The 22,348-nt window shown below is 32.0% G+C and overlaps 1 protein-coding gene across 1 annotated transcript in view; it reads right to left on the bottom strand.

Moving 5' to 3' along the window:
* Nucleotides 1-21,998, bottom strand: part of LOC105620663 — a 47,491-nt gene extending 25,493 nt beyond the window's left edge. The window contains 1 exon segment of the mRNA XM_012202152.1: nucleotides 21,783-21,998. Within this exon segment, the coding sequence (XP_012057542.1) occupies nucleotides 21,783-21,998 (216 nt within the window).
* Between the last annotated feature and the right edge of the window lie 350 nt (nucleotides 21,999-22,348).

Genomic DNA, 22,348 nt, shown 5'->3' on the forward strand with positions numbered 1-22,348 from the left:
ATAATATAAAAATAACATATTCTCTCTCTCTCTCTCTCTCTCTCTCTCTCTATCTCTCTCTCTATCTCTCTCTCTATCTCTCGCGTAAACAATTAAAGAAAACGCATTTAATTCCTCGTTTCATATTTCATATTCAATAGAAATATAATATTATTATATTATAAAATAAATATATAATATTATTATATTATAAAAATATTTCTATAACAAACGTAGATCATTTAAAAAACAGATTATCAAAAATGTCGCCATTAAAATATTAGCAGATTATTTAAAATTATTTTAAAATGTTCTTAAATCATCGCGCATTGGTAAACGGGCCACTCCAAGCGCATCGCATATAAGATTCTATTGTTCGAGGCGAGGCATGAAACGACTTCGCGATGGACGTTAATTTCCCACCGGAAAAATGTTCATGTAGGCGTGAAAGCGCGAGAAAAATATTGGTGTACTTGAAGATCGAATGAAATCTATTCATTATTAACGATTGATTCGAAATGTCAAGTTGAGGAATTTAGTTCCTGAATGCATACAATCATATAACATTTGGAATGCAATAACCGTATTTTTTACATGTACTAAAAAAACATTACATGGTATAAAACGTGAAGGTTTCACAAATGGGCTGTACGACAATTTCCATAAAGGAAGAGAAGATAATGTTGATAGCAACGAAACCCTTGCATACTTCAATTTTCTACGGATTGATAATATTGTGTAAATAGTAATCCGTTAGTTCGCGCCGTTTTTCAGAAAACTAACGGATTTAGTACTTAACAACGTTACTAACAGATTACATAATAGTAATCCGTAGAAAATTAATTTGTGATGTCCAGAAGTTTTCTTTGCTACAACATTATCCCCTTTTTTTTATGAAAATGTCGTGTAACTCACGAATGCATTTCCCAATACGATGCAGATAAAAGCTAGTTTACTAAAAGAATGCTTTTTTCAAAAATAAGTTTATAGAAAATTTGATTAATTTTCTTTAAATATAAACATTTTTAATCAGCCCAAGAATCCAATTGCATTCGTAAACTCTATGTATTAGAATAAGGGAATTTTTTTGCACTCTTTTTAAATAAACTGACTAGAGAGCGCAGGTGTAACGAAGATTTTGATGCATTCGTGCAGCCGAGGGAGGACACTGAAGGGGAGCCTACCCAAGCCTCGGATACAAAGAAGCAGGTACAAAAGTATTCAAGCTCTACGTGAGGGTCGATGGTGACTACCTGCTGCATTTTTGAATAACCTGAAGTCGGTGTGTCGCTTAAGCTGGGTGGATCAAGCGAAGTCTCAGGTGTGCGCCAACGTTCAAGGAAGGGCCAACGATTATCCATTCGTATTCAGCGATGTGTGACTTCGTAGCTGATGGCTTTTAACCCTACGTGTGAGGACTATTTACATCCGAGATGATACCAGGGCGAGCAACGAGCTCCAATTGCACACGGGTGTTCAGTTTCGAGTGCGCAACACGAGAGATAGCTTTAGAGAAATCTTAAGCTGCTTGGTTATCGTCAGATTACGATAAAAACTCTTAGTCGGCAACTGAGCAAGACTTTCAATCCTGATTCAGGTTATGCTACATATATGTAGTATAATAATAATCTATGAGTGATCTTAATAATCTATGAGTGAAATCATTATTAACGTAATATATGTTTTTTTAGAATAAAATTACATATAAAAGAAATAAATTGGAGGAACAAAATTAATTCTTTTACAATTAATTTCTTTTATTTGATAACTTTAATAATTATATTTAGGCAAATCTGTACTTTAACATATTCGTCTAACTTTCAAATTTGACCGAGTTAAAACCGTAAAGATAAACTACAGGTAAGTCGAGCTATAGAGCGGCGAATAAATGTCAACCTCGGAGCAGATGAGCCACACATTCTCGATCTTCGTGATCGAAACACGGTGAAAGGAAAGGGTTTCTCGAGAAACGCACTGAGTGCAGAATGCCAGCACGACGGTAGACTGCTCATCTCCCATGATTTATGCAACCTCATTGAAGACGATGCTATCCCCGTCGACGATTCGTATTCGTTCCGCCGTTGTCTCGTTACGGCATCCAGCAAAATCTAGATCGTAAAAGGCGAATCTAAAAGTCGAAACAACAATCGAAGTTGTCTTGTTGTCGCATGAAAGACGACTTCCAGCAGAAGAACAGTGATGATATTGTACGTTTTGCTTTAATAGGAAGATAACGAAAACATTTTCTTAAAAAATTAACTTGCAAGATAATGTTAGGGAGTGAGAAAAGCAATATCTCCTATTGAGAATTAAAATACAAATATAATATATATAATTTGTAATCGAGCATACGTCATGTGTACTCTTACGTTCATATTTTAATGAATGACAGGGAAAAGATACATAATCTTACCAACTACAAAACGCAATTTCATGAATTTTTCAAATAGGAAGTGATATGATGATTCATTGAGAATTTTCTCACGTGTAATAGAATTGGGAATAAATTTGTTTCGCATATTAGGATAGTGATGATAAAATACGTATCTCTGGAAAACGTATCAATCTTCACAGAAAAATACTTGGCTTATGAGAATTGATGGAAATATGAAGCTTAATAAGAAAATACGAACATCGCAAAATAAATTAGACGACCAAATCTAGATTCTTGCAAAATACATATGCGAGAAGTTTCTTATAACTGTAGATTCGAGATTGCATAGTTCGTCTGGCTTGGCCGTTTCCGGAAAGTTGTTAGGTAAATGAATATACGAGCACTTCTCACAAAAAGATAACAACCTGAAAAGAAACCGCTAGTATCCGATATTTTTTTTCATTGTAAATGAGATTTGACATATCATTATTTTCCTGTAACTTATGTTACTTACAATATTTGCCTACAATTTATTAATAAAAATTTTATTTCTCACAATACACTCTCTCTCTCTACTAATTTCGCTTCTTAATTGTTATTCTTATAAATTTCATCCTCTATTGTTTTTATGAGATAATTGCTCAAACATAAATATGTTCTGATAAAAGTATTCATAATAATTAACCGCGTAAATATATCGCGAATCAAGAAAGCTTTCTAATAATTCAAAAACTATCGATTGTTACATCATCGTGAAGTAACACGCACGTGCTGCAACTGTGAATGGAAATAAGAATTAAGAAGCGATATATATTGATATATTGATAGCGTATATAGGTAAAAGGAAAGTGCAATCATTACATCTGCACCTGCAATTCGATCACTTCCTACAAGGTTTAGTAGGCGAATTCCGATCACGACGAGCCATTGCAAGGCAATCAGCATAATTATCACCAAGAAAAAGGATAAGCTCATTGATTACATCGAGCTGACAAGTACTCAATCATTGCGATCAAACGCTCTGATTACAAATTTAAATCTAAAAAAATTAAGACCAGATTGAATCTAATCGCGGAATGTTGTCCAATTTGAAATATAAGTTATTAAAGTTATGAAAAAGTTCTAAAAGAGAGAGAGTCATCCATAAGGTATATAATAAAAAAACGAGAAAATTTCGATTTATTTGTTTCCTAAACAAACGATACATTTATCTTATAATTTATCACAAGAATAAACAGATTTTCTTCAAAAAAATTCAAAACTTGACGAACAAGAGTTACAATTCCATTGCTTACTTGATTTTTGGAGATTCATGATATCTTCTATTGGTTTTCCCTTCTTCATATGAAGTGTTAGCCGAGTCTCTCCACTTTCCAAGGTGCTACTCGCACGTGCGCCGTTCACCGCGATAAGAAGAAGAAAACGACGAGTACAATACACAAGAAAGAAAAAACAGAATGCCACGAAGAGCAGGCGAAGAGAGCGGCAATGTGAGGGCAAAACTGGTTTCTTCTACGCTGTTATGATGGCGATGCCGTCCATGAGGCAGCATCAACGAGGCGACGTTTATACGCACGTGGCGGGATGTCGAGATTAAAGCAGAATCATCATTTGATTTAATGCCTTAGCTTTAGCAAGACGATATCGAGAAAATGTCTGAATTGAATGCGCGAAAGAGCGGAACTTGCGCAAAAACGGTTTTGCAATGCGCAACTATGCTCGGTTTACGCGGAATTCCTAGTGAATGTATCCGCTCCAATATTCACTCGTCAATCTCAAGCATGTAACAAAAATCCATCGTATATTAATATGACATAGATTTCCTATTAAATCAGCTTTTAAGAAGCATTAAGCCGTTTTGCAGCATCCATAAGAAAATAAGATTGTAAACGTATGAGGTACATTCAAAATACTAATCAATTCACACTAATTTAATTCTTGACTTAACTACGATTTCTTCATCGATAAGAGTACTTCAATTTCTCTTTCAGATAGAAAAGTCACTACAAAATCTGAATTATTCAGAGACACGTAGAATATAATGGAACATTTATTTAGAGTGCGATCCACTTAACTGCAAATGCTTTGAAGCATTCTTTGATTGGTCAATTCATAAAATTCTTTCTTCTGATTAGTCAGAAAAATCTGCAACGTTAAATGGATTGCACCTTATGAAATAGAAAGATAATATAAGAGAATAATATAGTTTGAAACTTATTATATTTTTTGATTCTGCGATTGCCTTTTTATTGCTAGAAATATAAATCATTCCTTGTTATCATCATGCATTGACGTAAAGAAAAATTAACTATTAGCAAAAGTAGGTTATTTTACAATGATAGAAGGAGGACGAGTTCTATAGATGGGTTAATACAGCTGACATGCATTTTAACCGCGCGCGAGAGGAACCACGACCGCATCGCGAATCTTCTGCGCGAGAAGAGAAAACCCGTTGTTTTCGTGTAACTTGCAGGAGGCCATCTATCTAAAGAAAAAGAAAGAAGGAGAGAAAGAAGAGGTGAAGTAGAAAAGGAGAAGTGATATGTGAGAGCAGGATCAACAGAGAACCGGTTTTCCAAGAGCCAAGAAGCGTACGGAGTACGAATGTGTAGTGTACACGAGTAGTAAAGAAGGCTAGCGTGGCCTGTTACGAGAGAGAGAACCGGTTCCACAATTCAAACTGGAGTAAAAGTATATTGTATCGTCGTCGACGGTCTTTACCAAATCGTCTCGTGCACTTCTATGTTTACAATCCAGAGCATACCGACTCGAAGAGAAATAACTATAATTTCTGGATAAAAAATAATATACTATTTCACGTAAAGTCACAGATATAAACGGTTTTCGACGAGATATTTCTTGACAAATAAACAGAGACCGTGTAGATTTTTATCAATTTTTATCAATTTATCTACATTTTTATTAATTTTTATCATTTTATCAATTGAAAGTTTATGTTTAATTGAGCGATTTCTTGATATTTCTCTTGATATATATATATAAATATCGAAGATCTTTTATAATTCGCCATCTTTTATAAGTCGCCGTATGTAAGTACCTCCCTCCGACGGAGAACAAAATTCCGGACTAGAATCATTACTCTCTTTCGATTAGAAACGATCATTATTATTCCTTACTAAGAGATATCTTTCCTTTTATCAATTGTTAAACAGGAATAAGTCTTATTGTGATACGTAAGAAATTAAATAAACAACATCAAATATTAATTTCACTTACATGTTGTTTAGAGTTTCGTCTCAAATTATATTAAATCATAAATATTAAATTAAAATTTATCTCTTCGCTGTATAATTCTGTTGTCCTCTTTCACAGTAGAAATCGGATACTCCATTGTGTGATTGCTCGCATTCATTGTCCATCAGATCAATCGCTTGAAAGTTTACTCGTGGTTTGTATAATGAAAGATCGATAAAAAATTAAAGAATATTGTAAAGTTACAGCAATATCTACGAATATAGATAGCATGACACCAGAATTTAGTACTCACTTGTAAGATTTAATTAGTCTTATTTAAGAAAGTTTCTATATAATCGCTATATTTTATTTTGCTAAGTAATAATGCATTACAGATGAAATTAAAGAAAGAGACGAATAAATCAAAATAATTTGAGACAAAGAAAATATTATATAATTTTTTTGCTAAATAACAGGGTAATATTTTTACATCTACATATTGTAAAAAACATTATTGCATACCGTAAGTATGAATTGCGAGAGAAACATCTCGGTAAATCCATTGGGATAATTTTTATCACCGCTTCTGCTTTTCGTAAAAACACATCCAAGGACAAAGGCAGCGCGGGAAAGGTTCTTATTAGTGCTCAGTTCCCGCGAATTTATATTAAGGGTGATTTCAATGCCGGCCATCGTGGCGGGAAGATGGTCTGATGGACCCCGCCATGCATGCTGCGCAAGATATTATTACCATCAGAAGTCCATTTATTCTTAAAAATTATAATCTCTCACATCGCTAAGGAATGTGTCCCTTGAACATTTCTTTTCGAATATATTATGGATTAAGTTTAACATTTCCATATTTATGTTACAAACATTACTACTTAATAGCAAATTATTAACTGATTTATATTTTTTGCATGGCCATAATTTTTAAAAATATATTCTTAATTTTATTAAAGAAGTTTAAAGATAAAACCATGATCTTCCATCATACACGTAAGATTTGGGACAACACGTAGACATATTTGAAGGAGCTCTCTCGGATATACGAGTGAGCGGTTCTTTGTTCCTCTCCGTAGACGCGGACCGAGGTCAAACGAAACGTGAGCGAGAGTGGTCCACGGTCGCAGCTTCACAAACCAGTTTCCGTTAAAAAGATCTACTCGGCGGTGGCGGCGCCACCATACGATGGCTATAAGCGCGCTTTCTGTGCGGGACCATGTTCTCCAGGGCGGGAGGATGTTGACCTAACGTCGCCATTTTGAATCGTATACGTGATCGTAGTACTACTCACAGCTGGTACCTCAATATTACTCATGCACGACGTATACGAGCGCAAGAGCACGTGCGCGTCTCGATATCGAGTCACGTATCACAAGAGATTGTTTTTATTAAGATTATATCTATATGTATATATTTGTAACATAATACGTATCTAAATTTAAACTTGAAAACTTGTAACATTGCTTGCAGATATTGAAAAGTATCAACACTGTTATCGTTCCGCTGTTTCTTCTTCGATAAAACTAATTTAATTTCTCCTTCAAGAGATAGAAAAATCATTGAAGAATCTAAACTATTCAGAAACCTGGAATATAGAACATTCATTTAATATGATATGACAAATAGAAAGATAATTATAATATAGCTCGAATTTATTATATTTTTTTAAGACTCCTGCTATTGAAAATATAATATATAAGTATCTAACGATTGCAACGATTTCCGATTATCACGCATTGTTTACACGTACGAGGTGTGGCTCGCATACTTGTGCGTTCTACAACTAACATTCGCTTATCGATATTGAGATTCTTTTCTTTGGACTACTTACTAATACAGAGAATATACCTGCCGGCATATAAAATAGCTATAAAATCTTCAAATATGTACACCTGTCATTGTTAGCACGCCACGAGGCATTTAAATCAACATCACCGAGTCCTACATAACTACATCTTGACAATCCATTTTCTCCAGATTGTTATACATACTTAAAAATATATATCTTCAACAGTCTCAGCAATAAAATAATTTCCAATCATTTACTATAACAGAAATTAATTAATCTGTTCCAAAACGAAATAAGACAATTACTTTAATGTTTTGGAAAGTTTTCTAAAAACTTAAAACAAGAATATTCTTGTTTTTTTTTAAGAATTTTCGAATCAATAAATTTGATTTTAATTTGACAATTTTTTAATTTAAATTTAAAAGAAATATTCTTATTATCATAAAATTCAATTTTATGCTAATTCAATTTATTAGTTCTTGATATCGCTGGATTTGAATGTCTGTAAATGTCAAATTTCAAAAGGATAGTAATGAAAGAGGATCTAGTATTATAGGACTCATAATCAAAGTTTGAAAGTTAGTTTGGAAAGCTAATACCAACTATTTGCATAGCAGTAATGAGTCTCAAATAAAGCGAAACTAAAAATTTGATGTTACTTAACAATAAAAAATTCTTAAAGCTGAGTTTTATGATACTCAAATTATTTTTATAAATTTTATTTACCATATTAAATCAAACATTTTAAATTTTTTAATTTTGACCTTAAATACGAATAAGATATTAATAAATTATCCTGTAAGCAAATTTCATGAAAATTGATAAATATATAGTTTACAAAATAAAAATGTTACCACAAATAAGATCGCCGATTTATAAGGATTAATTTATAATAAGTATTTTAAAAACGAATCTATTTTTTTTTAAATAAAAAGATTAAAATTGGTTAAAAAAATTATCGAAATATTTTGTGTGTGGATATAAACGTTTTAAAATTTTTTCTATATTAATTTCACAAGAGCAATAGTGGATATGTTTCCATCTGTCGTAATAATTTTCTACAGATCATAACTCTTAAAAATTATGAATTTGGCAGTATATTTCTCACGACATATCACATTTAACTGTCAGAACGAGACTGAATCAAATAAATCGATTATTACATAAATAATTAAGTTTTATTAAATATCTTGAAAAAAAACATTTTGAATAATATATTATTTATAACATATTGATTTGATTTTATTAATAACGGGAGTTTAAATATATTATTAATTAACTTTGAAGCCATACAAATATATTTCTTCAAAGTTATTATTGTATAGCTTTAAATTATATAATCATATAAATTCGAAGTTATCTTTCATAATAAATTCAATCAATGCAATATCCAATTTAATTCGATAATCAATTTTTGTCACAAATTATAGTCTTGAATCCTAATACGTATACTTAAGCGTTTTAACTTATCGTTTTAACTTATTAGCATATATTCGTATACTATGGCTATTTCTTACATATTCATGCGAAATACGGTTCTTCATCCAATGAATTGCGACAAAAATTTATTCACAAATGCTAAAAGATACTCACGATTCTTTCTTAAGTTTGGATTTATATCTTCTAAATTTTATTTTCTTATTTTTACGTAGATATATTTCAAGCATAATAAATAATAAATAATAGATGTTCAAAAAGAGAGTCTTTCAAATTAACTATATCATAAATATAGTTAAGTTAGTCCTTCTTTTTGCAGAACAAAAATTATTTAAATTTACAATAATTAAGAATAAAAAGACTTTTAATTTATTAGGATATAATACTAGAAACTCAAAGTAGTCTAAAAATCTATTAAGATGAATCGAATATCACAAATGACAAGAGTGAATTTGATCTTGAAAAAGAGAAACAATAGGCATTGATGTAAAATCCCCTTGTATCTGATGCGAGCATTTGCACTGACACGAGAAAATTATTTTGACCTCTGCAGGTGAACGTCGGCCATGTGAACCTACAAAGTAGAAGCTGTTCCGGTGGCGGCTTCCGGTTTAACCTGACCTCCACACTTTCCTGCCCCTTTCGACTTAGTCTCCCATTCAACCACCATCTTTCCTATCTCGTGGGCATTTTACTATACCATTGCCTACCACGTGGTCACGGTGGCTGAGCCACGTGGGACCTGGCGTCTCAAGTGTGTCTTAATAATATCGGGGTCTCCGGCGTATACTCCGATTGGCCCTGATACGGTGTAAAGTGTAATATACGTGGAATCATGATACCCCACTGGACTTTGATTTTTCTTTTGCTTGGCATAATACGCCGCTTCGCGGTTTAATCATATAGCACATTTATGAAAAAATTGCATATCGATAATTTCATTTTTTACATTTGAATAATTATTATAATCTTAATGACATACTACTTACTGATTATAAAATATAAAAATACTAACTTATCAACATTTGATAAATAATTATGACTAGAGAACTTGAGTTCTGTGCTTAATTAATAGCTATTTATTCTACATTTTAATTGAATTATTTATCATAAAAAATCTGCGGCGTCACTTTCGTTTTTTTATTTTGCCGCCTCTTCCTTCGTACATTCTCGCTTTTCTCTTTAGTTACCTCATCATGTAAGAAAAACTCCCTTCTTAGCCTTAATTAAAAGCAAGATTATCTCGTTTACAAGTTATTATTCATCTTTTCTTTAAATATTCATCTTTTCGAAAAATAAATTTTTCGTAAGTAAATAAATAAAAATTGCCTAAATAATTAAGAAAGCTTTCTATTCTTCTATCATAATTCTTATAGCCTTTAACAAATTATATGTATCCCTTTTCTATCGATTGTATCAATAAAAAAGATTTAAAAAATACTTCATTCTTTGTTGATTTTTAATTTCTCATTAAATTAAATTGCATTATGACTAAGAATAGTTAAACTAGGCGGAAAATCAGGGATCATTGTGTTACTGCAATGACTCATTGCTGAATCGAAGGAAGCAATTCTCAAGGATCGGGTTAAAGACTTCAGACTTCTTCGAGACGATTACTCCCACGTGAGGCAGCTACCGTGTCCACAATACTAGTTTTATTCTTGAAGTTGATTAATTGATAACAGCGTATCTCCTGTATTAGTGGAACATATCATAAATAAAGTTGTTGAGATATGCATGCTGCATATCTCTTAATAAAATTGTCAATTGTAATCTCCATTGTTACGAAAACAAATAAAGTTTACATTAAAACATTAAACTATATTATAACTAACTATTATACAATATGATACGAGAATTAGAGTTATATAGATGTCTTGATTTCTGTCGCCGATAGCGTGATAATGTTAGAATGTATAAAAATGATGATGATCCGGCACAAACCTTGTTAGTGACGATATTATCACGGTGCATTATCGCGTTACATTACCTTACCAAATCGTCAGTAATAGCAAAGCGACGGCGTGTTGCGTCGAGTCGTGAGAGCAACAAAATTACAACTATGATGATTACCTGTCCGCCGTTAATTTAAGTACTAACGATTCTCAGCATGAGGATTCCCACGAGAATGTCTCGTACGAACGTGTGTTTGTCTGCCCACGAGCCTCTCCTAGTAGACTAAGAACGAAACATGCTCCTGTATTTGCTGCCGTTGCCTACTTCCTTTTCTTACCTTTAATGCGCATCTCCTTTGTGCGAAGGAGTTAATACTCTAATATAGAATAATATTTTCATTAACTTTTAATTAGTCAATATAGTATAGTCTTACAAGAAAACGTAAAGAAGTATCCGCCTCCAATTTTAATGAGCTTTTAATATATTATAATCTACTAAAACGAAGAAGATGTATTTTTTAATATGTACTCATGCGCACTTTTAAGAGGATATATTCTTTTAAAGAAAGTCATTTTTTTCTTCAAAGTGAATATCGTTAAAATTTAGAAATATATAACATGTAGTACAGGCGAGGAGTCAACATTGGTTATCAATTAATGCAATTCTTAAATATATAAACCTTTACTTTGTTAAATGAATATTGTTAAAATTATAAAAAATAAAAAAATGTTTTAAATGAATTAATTTAAGGACACTTTATAATAAAATAAATAAATAATTACTTTTAATAAAATAAATAAATAATTACTTTTAATTTTGCATTTTTTATGAACAAAAATATTTTACCATAATATTTTAACATATTCTTGAAAAATTATTCAAAAAAAAACTTTATTTCATCTCTTATCGTATTTTAATGATATTAGCTTTAAAAGGAACTAACCAATTGATTGTTACATTGCCTAAAAGTGCGTATACATATAAAAAAACCGTATAACTTATTTTGGTGCAGAATAAAATATAATAAAAATCAGAAATAAAATATATTAAAATTAAAAAGAGACATTTTTTATGCTTTCTTGTTAAATAATAAAATGTTGATTCTAACACAATCCAGCAAATTGAGATATTTAATAATTATAAAACAGTTTTAAGAGATCTGAAACAAAGATTCATAAAGAAAATTAAAAATAAACGACCTCCGCCTTAAAATTTTTTTCTTACAGCTTTAAAAGTTACTACGAAGAAAATTTTACAAGAATTGCAATAAACAATATTATTATAAATGATAATAATATTAAATTCGAATTTGGAAAATATAAAAGAAAATTCTTTCTTAATATATAAAAATTTAAATTATAATTATATTAAATGCAGATTATATTATAATCATGTTCTGATTCTCTTTAAGTTATCACTGTTCTCAGAGATCGTCCACATTTAAATTGCCTGCGCGTTTTGTGAGAAGACAAAGGTAACACTCCAGCGGAAAGAAAAACGTAGGGGAAGCCTGGACATCAGTTTAGCCACAAAGAAGTTGGGAGGTACACTTTGTGCACATTAACTGCATATTTTACGACGTTACGAGTAATGTCTTTCGCGGAGCTTCTTCGAAAACGAGCCTTCATCTTCGTATCCCGTCGCAGCGAATTACTCGCACGATATGACCGGCACGAGCTCGGTATAAGAAGAGCTTTCCGAATCATTATCATTAGTACGTTATGTTCCATGGTAGAAAAACATCGAAAAGACATTGGTAATTTTCTACAAGATTCTTTGCGTTCTGTAGATGCGTTATCTTTTTTCCAATGCATGTTTATTTATAATTGTTGCTTATAGCGTCAAGGAATTATTATTTATGAATCATCTTTTAGAGTATCATCTTTTAGAATTCCATTTAGTTGAATCAACCAAGAATTTGTTTGCTCATCCAAACAAGAGATGAGTTGATTCAATTAAAGGGGATTTTCAGTGTATGTACCATGTAGCGTCAGTATGAGATTTTCATTGATGAAACTAAACACGGAACAATTTCGATGGCATGATAATTGGTAGTGATTCCATAATAGTAATCCATTACAAATAATCCATTACAAATAAGAATCGGGAAATGATCGTACGCAGGATGCATATGATCTAATATAAGGAATTTCATACAGGGAAGAAAATTGCTTAATCGTCTCCTCAGTAACAAGAAACGCGGGAAAAGAATGATCAATGGAAAATAAAAGGAAATGTCTTCCATTTGCGTACTTTGCTATCGATGCCATAAAATGCAGGATTGCGTCGAATTGCCGTGCAGCTAGAAGAACCGCAAGAACAGATAACCGGGCACCTATCAACGGTAGTTACCGCCGCGTCGATTGCACTCTTGCTCTTTCTTTCCCTTTTTTTTTCACTTCGCTGCTGCACTCTAATACGCGACCGCGCCCACAATGCTCCCGTTTAAAGCGTTAAAATTCCGCGTAAACGCGCTACTGCCGTACGGACGTTGTTGGTTTATTATTAGAGAAGCGATAACAGTTCCTTGTAGGCAGAGTTTTTTCACAACAAAAATTACAGCCTACTGTTTCCGCTTGAAGTAGACTTCCGATCTATCGATGATACCAAAAAGCGGTACAGCATACCCTTTAAGGATATCGAATCATGAGTCACGTCACACACGCATTATCGCAGTTTCTTCTAGACTAATCTAGACAACCACTCATGGAAACGCGGTGATCGAAATTGTGGACGATGTGGGAGTACACGGTGATGTCATTGATCAGTACTAGAGGTAAAAAGCAATAGTGTTACGCTAGAGCGAATAAATATAATCTCAAGATTATATAAATTGCGAATAGATTAAACGGTAATTTCTCAAGTGATTATTATGTACGATGATGTACATGATCTCAACGTATTCCGTCATTTATTGTCCGAGCAAGCAGATTATGATCCCAATAGCATTCAACAACGGAACTGGGTCGCGCGTGAAAAACAAACATGCAATGCTTGCACCTTTCGTCATCACTAACGGGACATTAAAAAGCGAAGCTTATTATATTATTCTCTTGTGTTGTGCAAATCATTAATTAAATCTGTGTTAAAAATGTAAACGGAATCAGTCCTCTCTCGGAACCGGTCATACCCGTGCAATTTTAGCAAAACGTAAACTCAACTGTTATTTACATAACTGTTATTTACATTGTAAATTATAATATTTTAAACTATATCTCCAGAAAAAGAAATAATATGTACAGTTAATATATTTTTAATTAACAAAATAATTTTGAGAGTTACTGTAAATTGTAATGAAAGCATCAAAGTTTATCATGAGAAAGCTTATCATTAATATTAGGTGAAACGTGAGCGATATGACTTTTTTATCCAGACAAGATTCAGTTCCCAGAACTTGAGATGAGCGAGACGGTTCTGGTCCACTAAAATCTAGATTGTACAGACATACTACGGATGAATGTTTCGAAGCATCAAAAGCGTTAGATTTCACAGACTGATCCACATTAAAGAAGTCATTCGAGTATAAAGATAGGAACTTAGATAAAATCTTGCCACAAGATGGCCCAAATTAAGAAAGTAGACCAAGCATTATGACTAAAAAGATCCTTAAATCATTTCGTCAAAAGTTAGAAAATATTTTCTGTATATTATTATCTAGCAAATTTAACTTTAAAAGTTAATAATAATAAGTAATTAGGGCTAAATAATAAATTAACAATTTTATGTCTTCTTTATAAACTATTTAGACTTTACTTTCAAGTATTTTTCTTCTAGACGTGTAAAAGGATTCATTGAAAGCGTAATTCGTTTCGTGGAAATTTAAAAAATCAACGGCTAATTTATTCATGCTTCCTGCAACTAAGTGCGAATTTCCATATGCTATCTGACGAACACGACGATGTGTCACGGAGTGCGGGTTTCGTGAGTGAAAAGAAAAGTCGCGTATACGCACTAACGCGCGTAGGTGGTTGAGACACATTTGCGCGCACTTTTACACGTGCGTGCATGCATGTGGGAGTAAGACAGCACACGCATGCACGTGTGAACTTACGATCGAATGCACGCGTTTCTCAGTCTCGCATCACAGACTTTTCCCACACGTGGTTCTTAGACACGACTCCCTTTTCTGTTCTCATTCTGGGCCGACTTTACCTCGTTCTAATCCCTATTCCCCTCCATCGCTTGTTTCATATTCTCCTCTATTTCTTCCTCTCGTTTCTTCCTTCTCGTCTTCCTCGAACGAGCAACCGTTGTGTAATCGTGGTTTGCCATGTACGACGTTATAATTTCGCAGACTCAGTCACGATTGAAAGCTGTCCAGAGACATTCCATATCGATAGCATGATATGGAATGTAATTAATATACTATTCTCTTATGTTGTGTAAATCATTAATTAAATTCGTGTTAAATATGTAAACGAATGTAAAACTCGAAAATAAAGTAGTTAATAATGATAAAAAGAAAATTTATGGAGAACTAATGTCAAAAGTTAATAAAACGGAAATTATTTTTTTAAACTAGTTTTATATCTTTTAAATTCTACATATAATTATGTAAAACAACTAAACTAAATTCAATCCTTTAATTAAAATACTTTATTCTTTATGTAAAAAGACATACTATGAAAAAAATTAAACATATATATATATATATATATAAGGTATGTATAAACTCTATTTATTATATTTTGATATCTTTACTTGTTTCCATTTTCCATTTTATTTTATATTAAAATAAAATGGAATGAATAATAATTATAATTGTTTATTTTCCATTTATTTTATTCTATAAATAATAGTATTGATTTAATATTTGCTAGTGTTTACTTAACGCGACGTAGTAGCAAGCTATATACAATAATAATAAACATTGAATAACCGAGTAATCGAGTATTAGATCCGTCAGCGACATCAGCAAAGTAAAGTTAATAAGCCGTAGCGAAACGGATGAAGTTTGAAGGATACACGAAGTAACGACACGGTCTCTTGATCACGAAATCAAAGCTGCAACGGAGAGCAATAACGAACTTTGCTTTCGTTCATAAAGAAAAGCGAAAGAGGCAGTTTGCGCCTTTTGCGAGTGAGTTTCCGGTTCCTTCCTTCCTGCATCGGGCAGATATCACCTGGCGATGAGTCAGAGAAGTCGCTTCCCAGACACCTGCTGTCAGAATCGCGTAGCAGGTTCCATCCACCATTAGCCACGCGTATGTGCTCCCTCAAGGGTCGAGCGCTATTTGTGTATGCCCTCGATACACATGCACTGTGTTTTACTCTATTGTCACCGAAACGAGTCCCGGATTCATGGGCCAGCGATTTGTGACATCACGGGACCTTCGGGCACTCCTGTTTCTTCGTTACGACGACTTATTTTGCAGACGCAATTAAGTTTAATTCCCTTTTACTATAAAAAAAGAAGCAAAACACGGAGGTAATCTCGCTAAAATTGCATCACTTAAATTTATATCGATCAAGATAAAAATCGCAAAGAGACAGTTAATGAAGATAAAATGAAATTGTCAAATATAAGATAGGTGATGTACAAACGATCAAGGGTTGCTAAATTCCTGTTTCGATCATTTTCTGTAAGTAATCTCCCTAAATTGATACCATGATGTGTACATCTGCATCATCACGTGAATCGCGAAACAGCTGTATCCCGGCAGCAAGGATGGCACGTGTTGGTATCCTATATCTTCGCTCTATCAATCGTATAGCTAAATCCTAAGGGAAGATCGAGTCAGGTGTACATCGATCAACAGCTGGAAGATACGGCTTTTTTCGTCTTAGGTAACAGCACCGTTTTTGCTTCAAAATGCTTCTTCGAATGATATCTTATGATCAATCATCGCGCTATTTAGAGCATATCATGAAATACGAGTATCTAATATGTGAAATGAAAAAAGAATTCCTTAAAAAACATCAAATCATGATATAATTCACATGACTTCAATAATTATATTACCACGTAGATTTCGATCCTTCCTTTTTCGACGGAACAGACAGACAGTCTAATTCACCCAATCGAAGAAAATCCTTAAAGATTTCAAATAGTGGACAAATGACTTATATAGGTAACAAATATACAATATTTTGTTTAAAAGTTTTTTTATATGGAAATCTAAAACAACATAAGTTTCAATTATGTATAGATGTGAGGTTTAGATTATAATAACATGTAATAACGTTATATCTTTATAACGATAACGAAGAAACAAGATCAAATACGGAAATCTCGTAAAACCGAAACACAACCAGTGACATTAAAATGACAAATAGTAAAGGAGAAAGCTACATTGTCCATTATACATGAGAACATTTGTAAAATGCAATGTACAAACATTAAATGTTTGCGTTTGAAAGAAATTACGAGCTGCTTTCCATCCTTTTACGTTGTCTCAAAGAACGGGAAACTCATAACCGGATAAGAACTAATTAATGCAATGATGTGCGTACGAACATGAGTAAGGTAACTCTTCGTTTCGCATGAAGAGGCAGGAGTGTCGATAAATAGCAGGCGTATTGAGAGATGCTGCTTTCTTGCGATTATTGTTGGCGGTGAGAATGAAAGCTACACCTCTTTATGACCGAGAGAAACCTTGAACCTCGACTGACAATGAGTTGGCGTAGGTGCAGAAAAACACGAACACGAAGGCATAGGATTGTCCGGAAATAGAAGCAGAACAAAAAAAGTTTCGTATTAATTATCATGACACAATTTCTATCATTATATCTAATTACATTGGCAAAGATCAGCTTAAATAATCTATCTCGAATAATCTAGTCTCGAATTTAAATCAGTTATATAAATTAAAAAGAAAATTTGATTGAATACAAATTTGATTGAACAAAAACGTCTTTCAATAAAATTTCAAAATATCTAAAAATTGATATTGACAAATTGAAAAATAATACGTATTTTACAATACAACATGTATTTTATACGTCAAAACAGATGGCATTAATCGATTCATCGGCACAAACGAGTACAGCCCTAAATACACGAATAGTTTAATTGCTTCCGGAAGTTTTGTTCGAATCGACGAGTTGACTCACGACAGGTGTTATAAAAGTAATAATAGGTTACGTATGCCATTACTATTGCATGCATATAGTGTACAACCAGTGTTAACTCTCAGTGATGCATTTAAGATGCATATGCATCTCATATTTGGAGCTCTTACAAACTTTTAAGAAAAGTACTTATAAAATATTTAATCTAAATAAAGCAATTGCTTTTTAAAAAGTCTCTCAAATTTGTTAGCAAGTATATCAATAAACATAAATCAGTATATGAGAATATAAACCAGTAACAAAATAAGTCTTGGACATTGTAGCACCGTTATGTACGGTAATCTAGGTAAACAGCTAGAAAGAATTCTCATACCACTTCTTTTCGTAACACATTTATAACGGCAAAACAATTGTCATCAGATTAACAGCAAGAAAAAGTATTTCCATAAATAAAATAATTATCATTATTTTATTCACTTTATATAATTTTAATATTATGTTACAAATTAAACAATATTTTAATTTATCAAAATTTAATCAGAATTAATTTTATCTATCTGTAAATTCTATTAATAGATAAAAATAATATTTTAGTGATATCCTTAAATTTTATTGTTAAATAAATAAAAATACAATTGAGCCACATTTCGATTTGCACAAAATGAAGTATTCACAAGAAAACGCGGATCAATGCCTCGCATGTGATCTAAAACTCATAAAAGAATTTCAAACCTATTCCCCGAAGATCTTTGAGTACTCGTAACCCGCGATTTGCTTCTGGTAATCGTCAATGCTTTATCGTGCATTCCATCGAACAAACCAATCGTGATCGTACAACGATGAAATGCTTCCCCGCTTCTTCGAGAGGTCGAAGATTTTTATGAAATGTGCCCTGCAAAACATTGAATGTCTTGCGATAGAAACATTTCGTAAAATCTATCGTAATCCATAAAATACGAGGATACGCAGCTACAAAAAAACAAAATAAATCTACAAAAATTAAATCTTTCATCATAACAATTAACTTTTTATATTAAAATGTTAAAACAATTAGAATTATTTATTGTAAATTTATTGTAAAATAAAAATTCTATTATCTTAATAAAATAATATTCGTATAAAAACGTATACAAACATATATAATTAAAAATATATCCATATATGTCTATATATATTCTTCTTTCTTTTGTAAAATTACTGTTTGGTACAAGAAAAATAATAATTTAATAATGATAAAACAAAAAATAAAACAAAGAATAATTAATAAAAGGATAATTTTTGATAATGTTTCTTTTACGAAAAGTTAAGTATAAAAAAATTAGAAAAAATGCTCATATATATATATATATGATTATATATGTAAATTATTATGTATATTTTAATTATTGTTTCTTCATTATTATTATTTCTTCCATATCAAATGATAATTTTACAAAAGAAAGAAGACTGTATGAGCATCTATAAACATATTTCGTATATAATTATACATACATACATATCTATATATATATATACATATATGTTCCTATATAAACAATTTTTTACCGAGTTATTGCATCTATTAATTTATGCGTATTTTGCTAACATTATCGAGGATTAATAGCACTCTCGAAGTCACTTGTTTAACATGATCAGCGTAAAACACACGTCGAGAATGTATGTTCTCACTCACGGTGACGTTATCGATGCGTGCTTCGTGCTGTTATGTCGCTATTTTCGCTAGCTGGTGACTATCACCAGAGGGATGGGAACGTAGATATGCATTTTTATCGCAAGCGTTTAAAGCCGTTTCAGTCATGGCTGGCAACCCGTAAATGATAACATGAGCGTTTAACAATTATCAGACATTTTAACGAAATCAAACACACTCGACAGACTATTAAGCAGCAAACATCGCAATAGTCTGTCAAAACATGTTTTATGTCGTTGTTTTGTCAATAAACAATGGTACAGATCGCTGGATAGACATCCCAGCTTTAATCAATTCGTTTTGGAACATTATAAATCAATTAAACGGTGTATCAGTATTGCGCGGAGGAAAATTATTGCAATATAAAAATCCTTCATAAAGATTCATGTTTCCTGCAATTAATCCTTCATAAACAATTCTATCATCCCATATACCTGTTCATCATTCTATAATTATCAATGACATCAATCTCTTTACGAGTAATACATAATTGTGAAATTAATAAATAACGCTAACGCAAATACCGGTCCGATCGCAAATTCTGTTGTAAAACTATTACTACGGTCAGAAGAAAAATCGACGGCTGTTACGCCATTTGTTTTCTATTCGTAACACGCGAGACAAAGCAGTTACCACACCCTGACTGCGTGCGCGGTTTGCGCTTAAAACAATTGTATCACATGTCACGTAAGGCGTAGTATTAGTACGCGTGCCTCATGATCAGACTTCGCCAACTTACAGAATGTAACATCTTTTAAATTAGCATCTGTGTTTTTTTTTTTTTTTATATAAAATCAATCTTACAATATTCATTGTTTTAAGAGAAAATTGATACAATATGTATAATAAGATATGTAGTACAATTTCGAATACAATACAATTCTGAACAAAATGAAATTGGAATTCAATTTTCGAGATTTAAGTTCAATAATCTTCTCATTGTGTAAAGAGTACAGAAAGATATCAAACAGAAAAAAATCAAATTATAACTTCGAAAATCGAATTTTGTTAAATCTTATTTTGTTCAGAATTACGTCATGTGAAATTGCATCTCTTACCTTATACATGTGTAATTACTTATTTTTTTAGAAAAAATAATAAAAAATTAAAAATATTATAGTAAATAAAAAATATGATAAATAAATCTAATGATAAAGAAGAAAATATTTTTTTTATGGTGAATGTTTAGCTTCAGATAAAATTCATAAAATATATATCTGTGAATGTCTGTACCATAAAATTGCTATTTCTTAAAAAAAATTTCTTAAAAAATTTTAACATCGTAAATAAATCTAATAACACAAGAAGAAAATATTTTTTTCTATCATTATGGCGGTACAAATAATTAGTTAAAGCTCTGGCGGAGGTAGTTATCTCTTCAAATTTGTTCAAGCAATAAGTCATATTTAATACGGCACTCTCGGTCCACCTCTTAATGCGTAATACGAATAAATGTGACCTCTTCCTCTGGACTTTGGAACCGGTGGTCGATGTCTCTAACTGAGGAAGTAGCGTGACTGCATACGTTGTAAAATTTGCCATTAAAAGGCGAGAAGTTTACAGTGAGGTTGAAAGATATTCACGAGAGTTAAAAGTAGTCTCATGATCCGGTTGGAAAGAAGTCCTCATGTGTCCCTTCACTTACTGATCATGAATATTTATACTGCACGTTTCGACTTTCGACAATCTCTTAGGACAACGAGCTGAAAGATTTGGCGATGGATTGTATTATATATAAAATCACGGACAAGACTTCGTAAAAGTCTTCGAAAAAACAGCAAAGAGCAATCAATGAGCAAAATATCATTTGAATTTGCCAAGGACAAATTTTTGCATTTATATTTGTGTAAACATATATGTTGATCTCTTTGTATACAAATTATTTTTGTGCTTTCAAATTTAAAATTATTTTTGCGACAATTTTTTCTTACACATATATACATAATATTAAAAGGATTACTTTGAAAGAATTAAATGTTAAACAAGTTCTTTTATTTCCTAGTTTTAATTGGTACTTTATAAATTTATACTAATTGAATTATTTATATTGATTATTGTTTTATGTATAACGTAATCGTTTGCGCCTACTTGCGCTGAGAAAGTCGAACAACACGATCGTTCAGCGGGTTGCATATACATAAGGCGCATTACCTTCAGAAAATACGTGCGATATTGTAAGATCGCATATATACATATATGCGCACATATACATATATATACATATATATATATATATATACATGTATTTATTTTTGTATTTAATTATATTTTGTGTACACTTTTCTGCAGGCATCTTTTTTAGTATAATTCAATAAAACCACACTTATAGTATTCACTAATTATATTTAACAAAATGAGATTCGCGATATAATGTTCAAACGTATTTTACTACTGTTATTCCTTACCTGTACGGCACTATTGAGGAAACAATTGTTCTGCCCGGGTCCATTGAGCAAGCCCTTCGTGCTGGTAAAACTGCTGTTGTGCTCCCGATGCGGTGATTTTTGACAACCTTGCACCTGTCCTTCCGTCTGATGGCATTGTGTAGATTGAAGATAACTAGCAAAATCCACTGTGTCGTGGGATGCAGCTTGCTGCTGCAATCCCATTGTAGACGTCATGTTCAATAAATCAAAGTAGAATCATCTGTAAACATTTGCAATAAACACATTTATTTATAACAATATCTCATCTCTTGTAAAACTTTTAGATACAATACTTTTAGATACAATCGTCAATACAATTTTAAATAATACATTTGTTTTAGTAAAGTATAAATAAATATATAATAATTTTTTTGTTAGTAATAAAATGTTTCGATAGAAAAGATACTTTCAATGTTCAACAAAATATTATTGAGTTGCGGATACACGAAAGGAAGTCTTTACCATGCCTTAAACTATGGCAATAAACTCAAGTCATAGCATTCGCGGAAATTCATAAAACCAAATTAATGAGAAAATTACGAAGT

Source organism: Atta cephalotes (genome assembly GCF_000143395.1).
Source record: "Atta cephalotes unplaced genomic scaffold scaffold00028, whole genome shotgun sequence".
Taxonomy (NCBI): domain Eukaryota; kingdom Metazoa; phylum Arthropoda; class Insecta; order Hymenoptera; family Formicidae; genus Atta; species Atta cephalotes.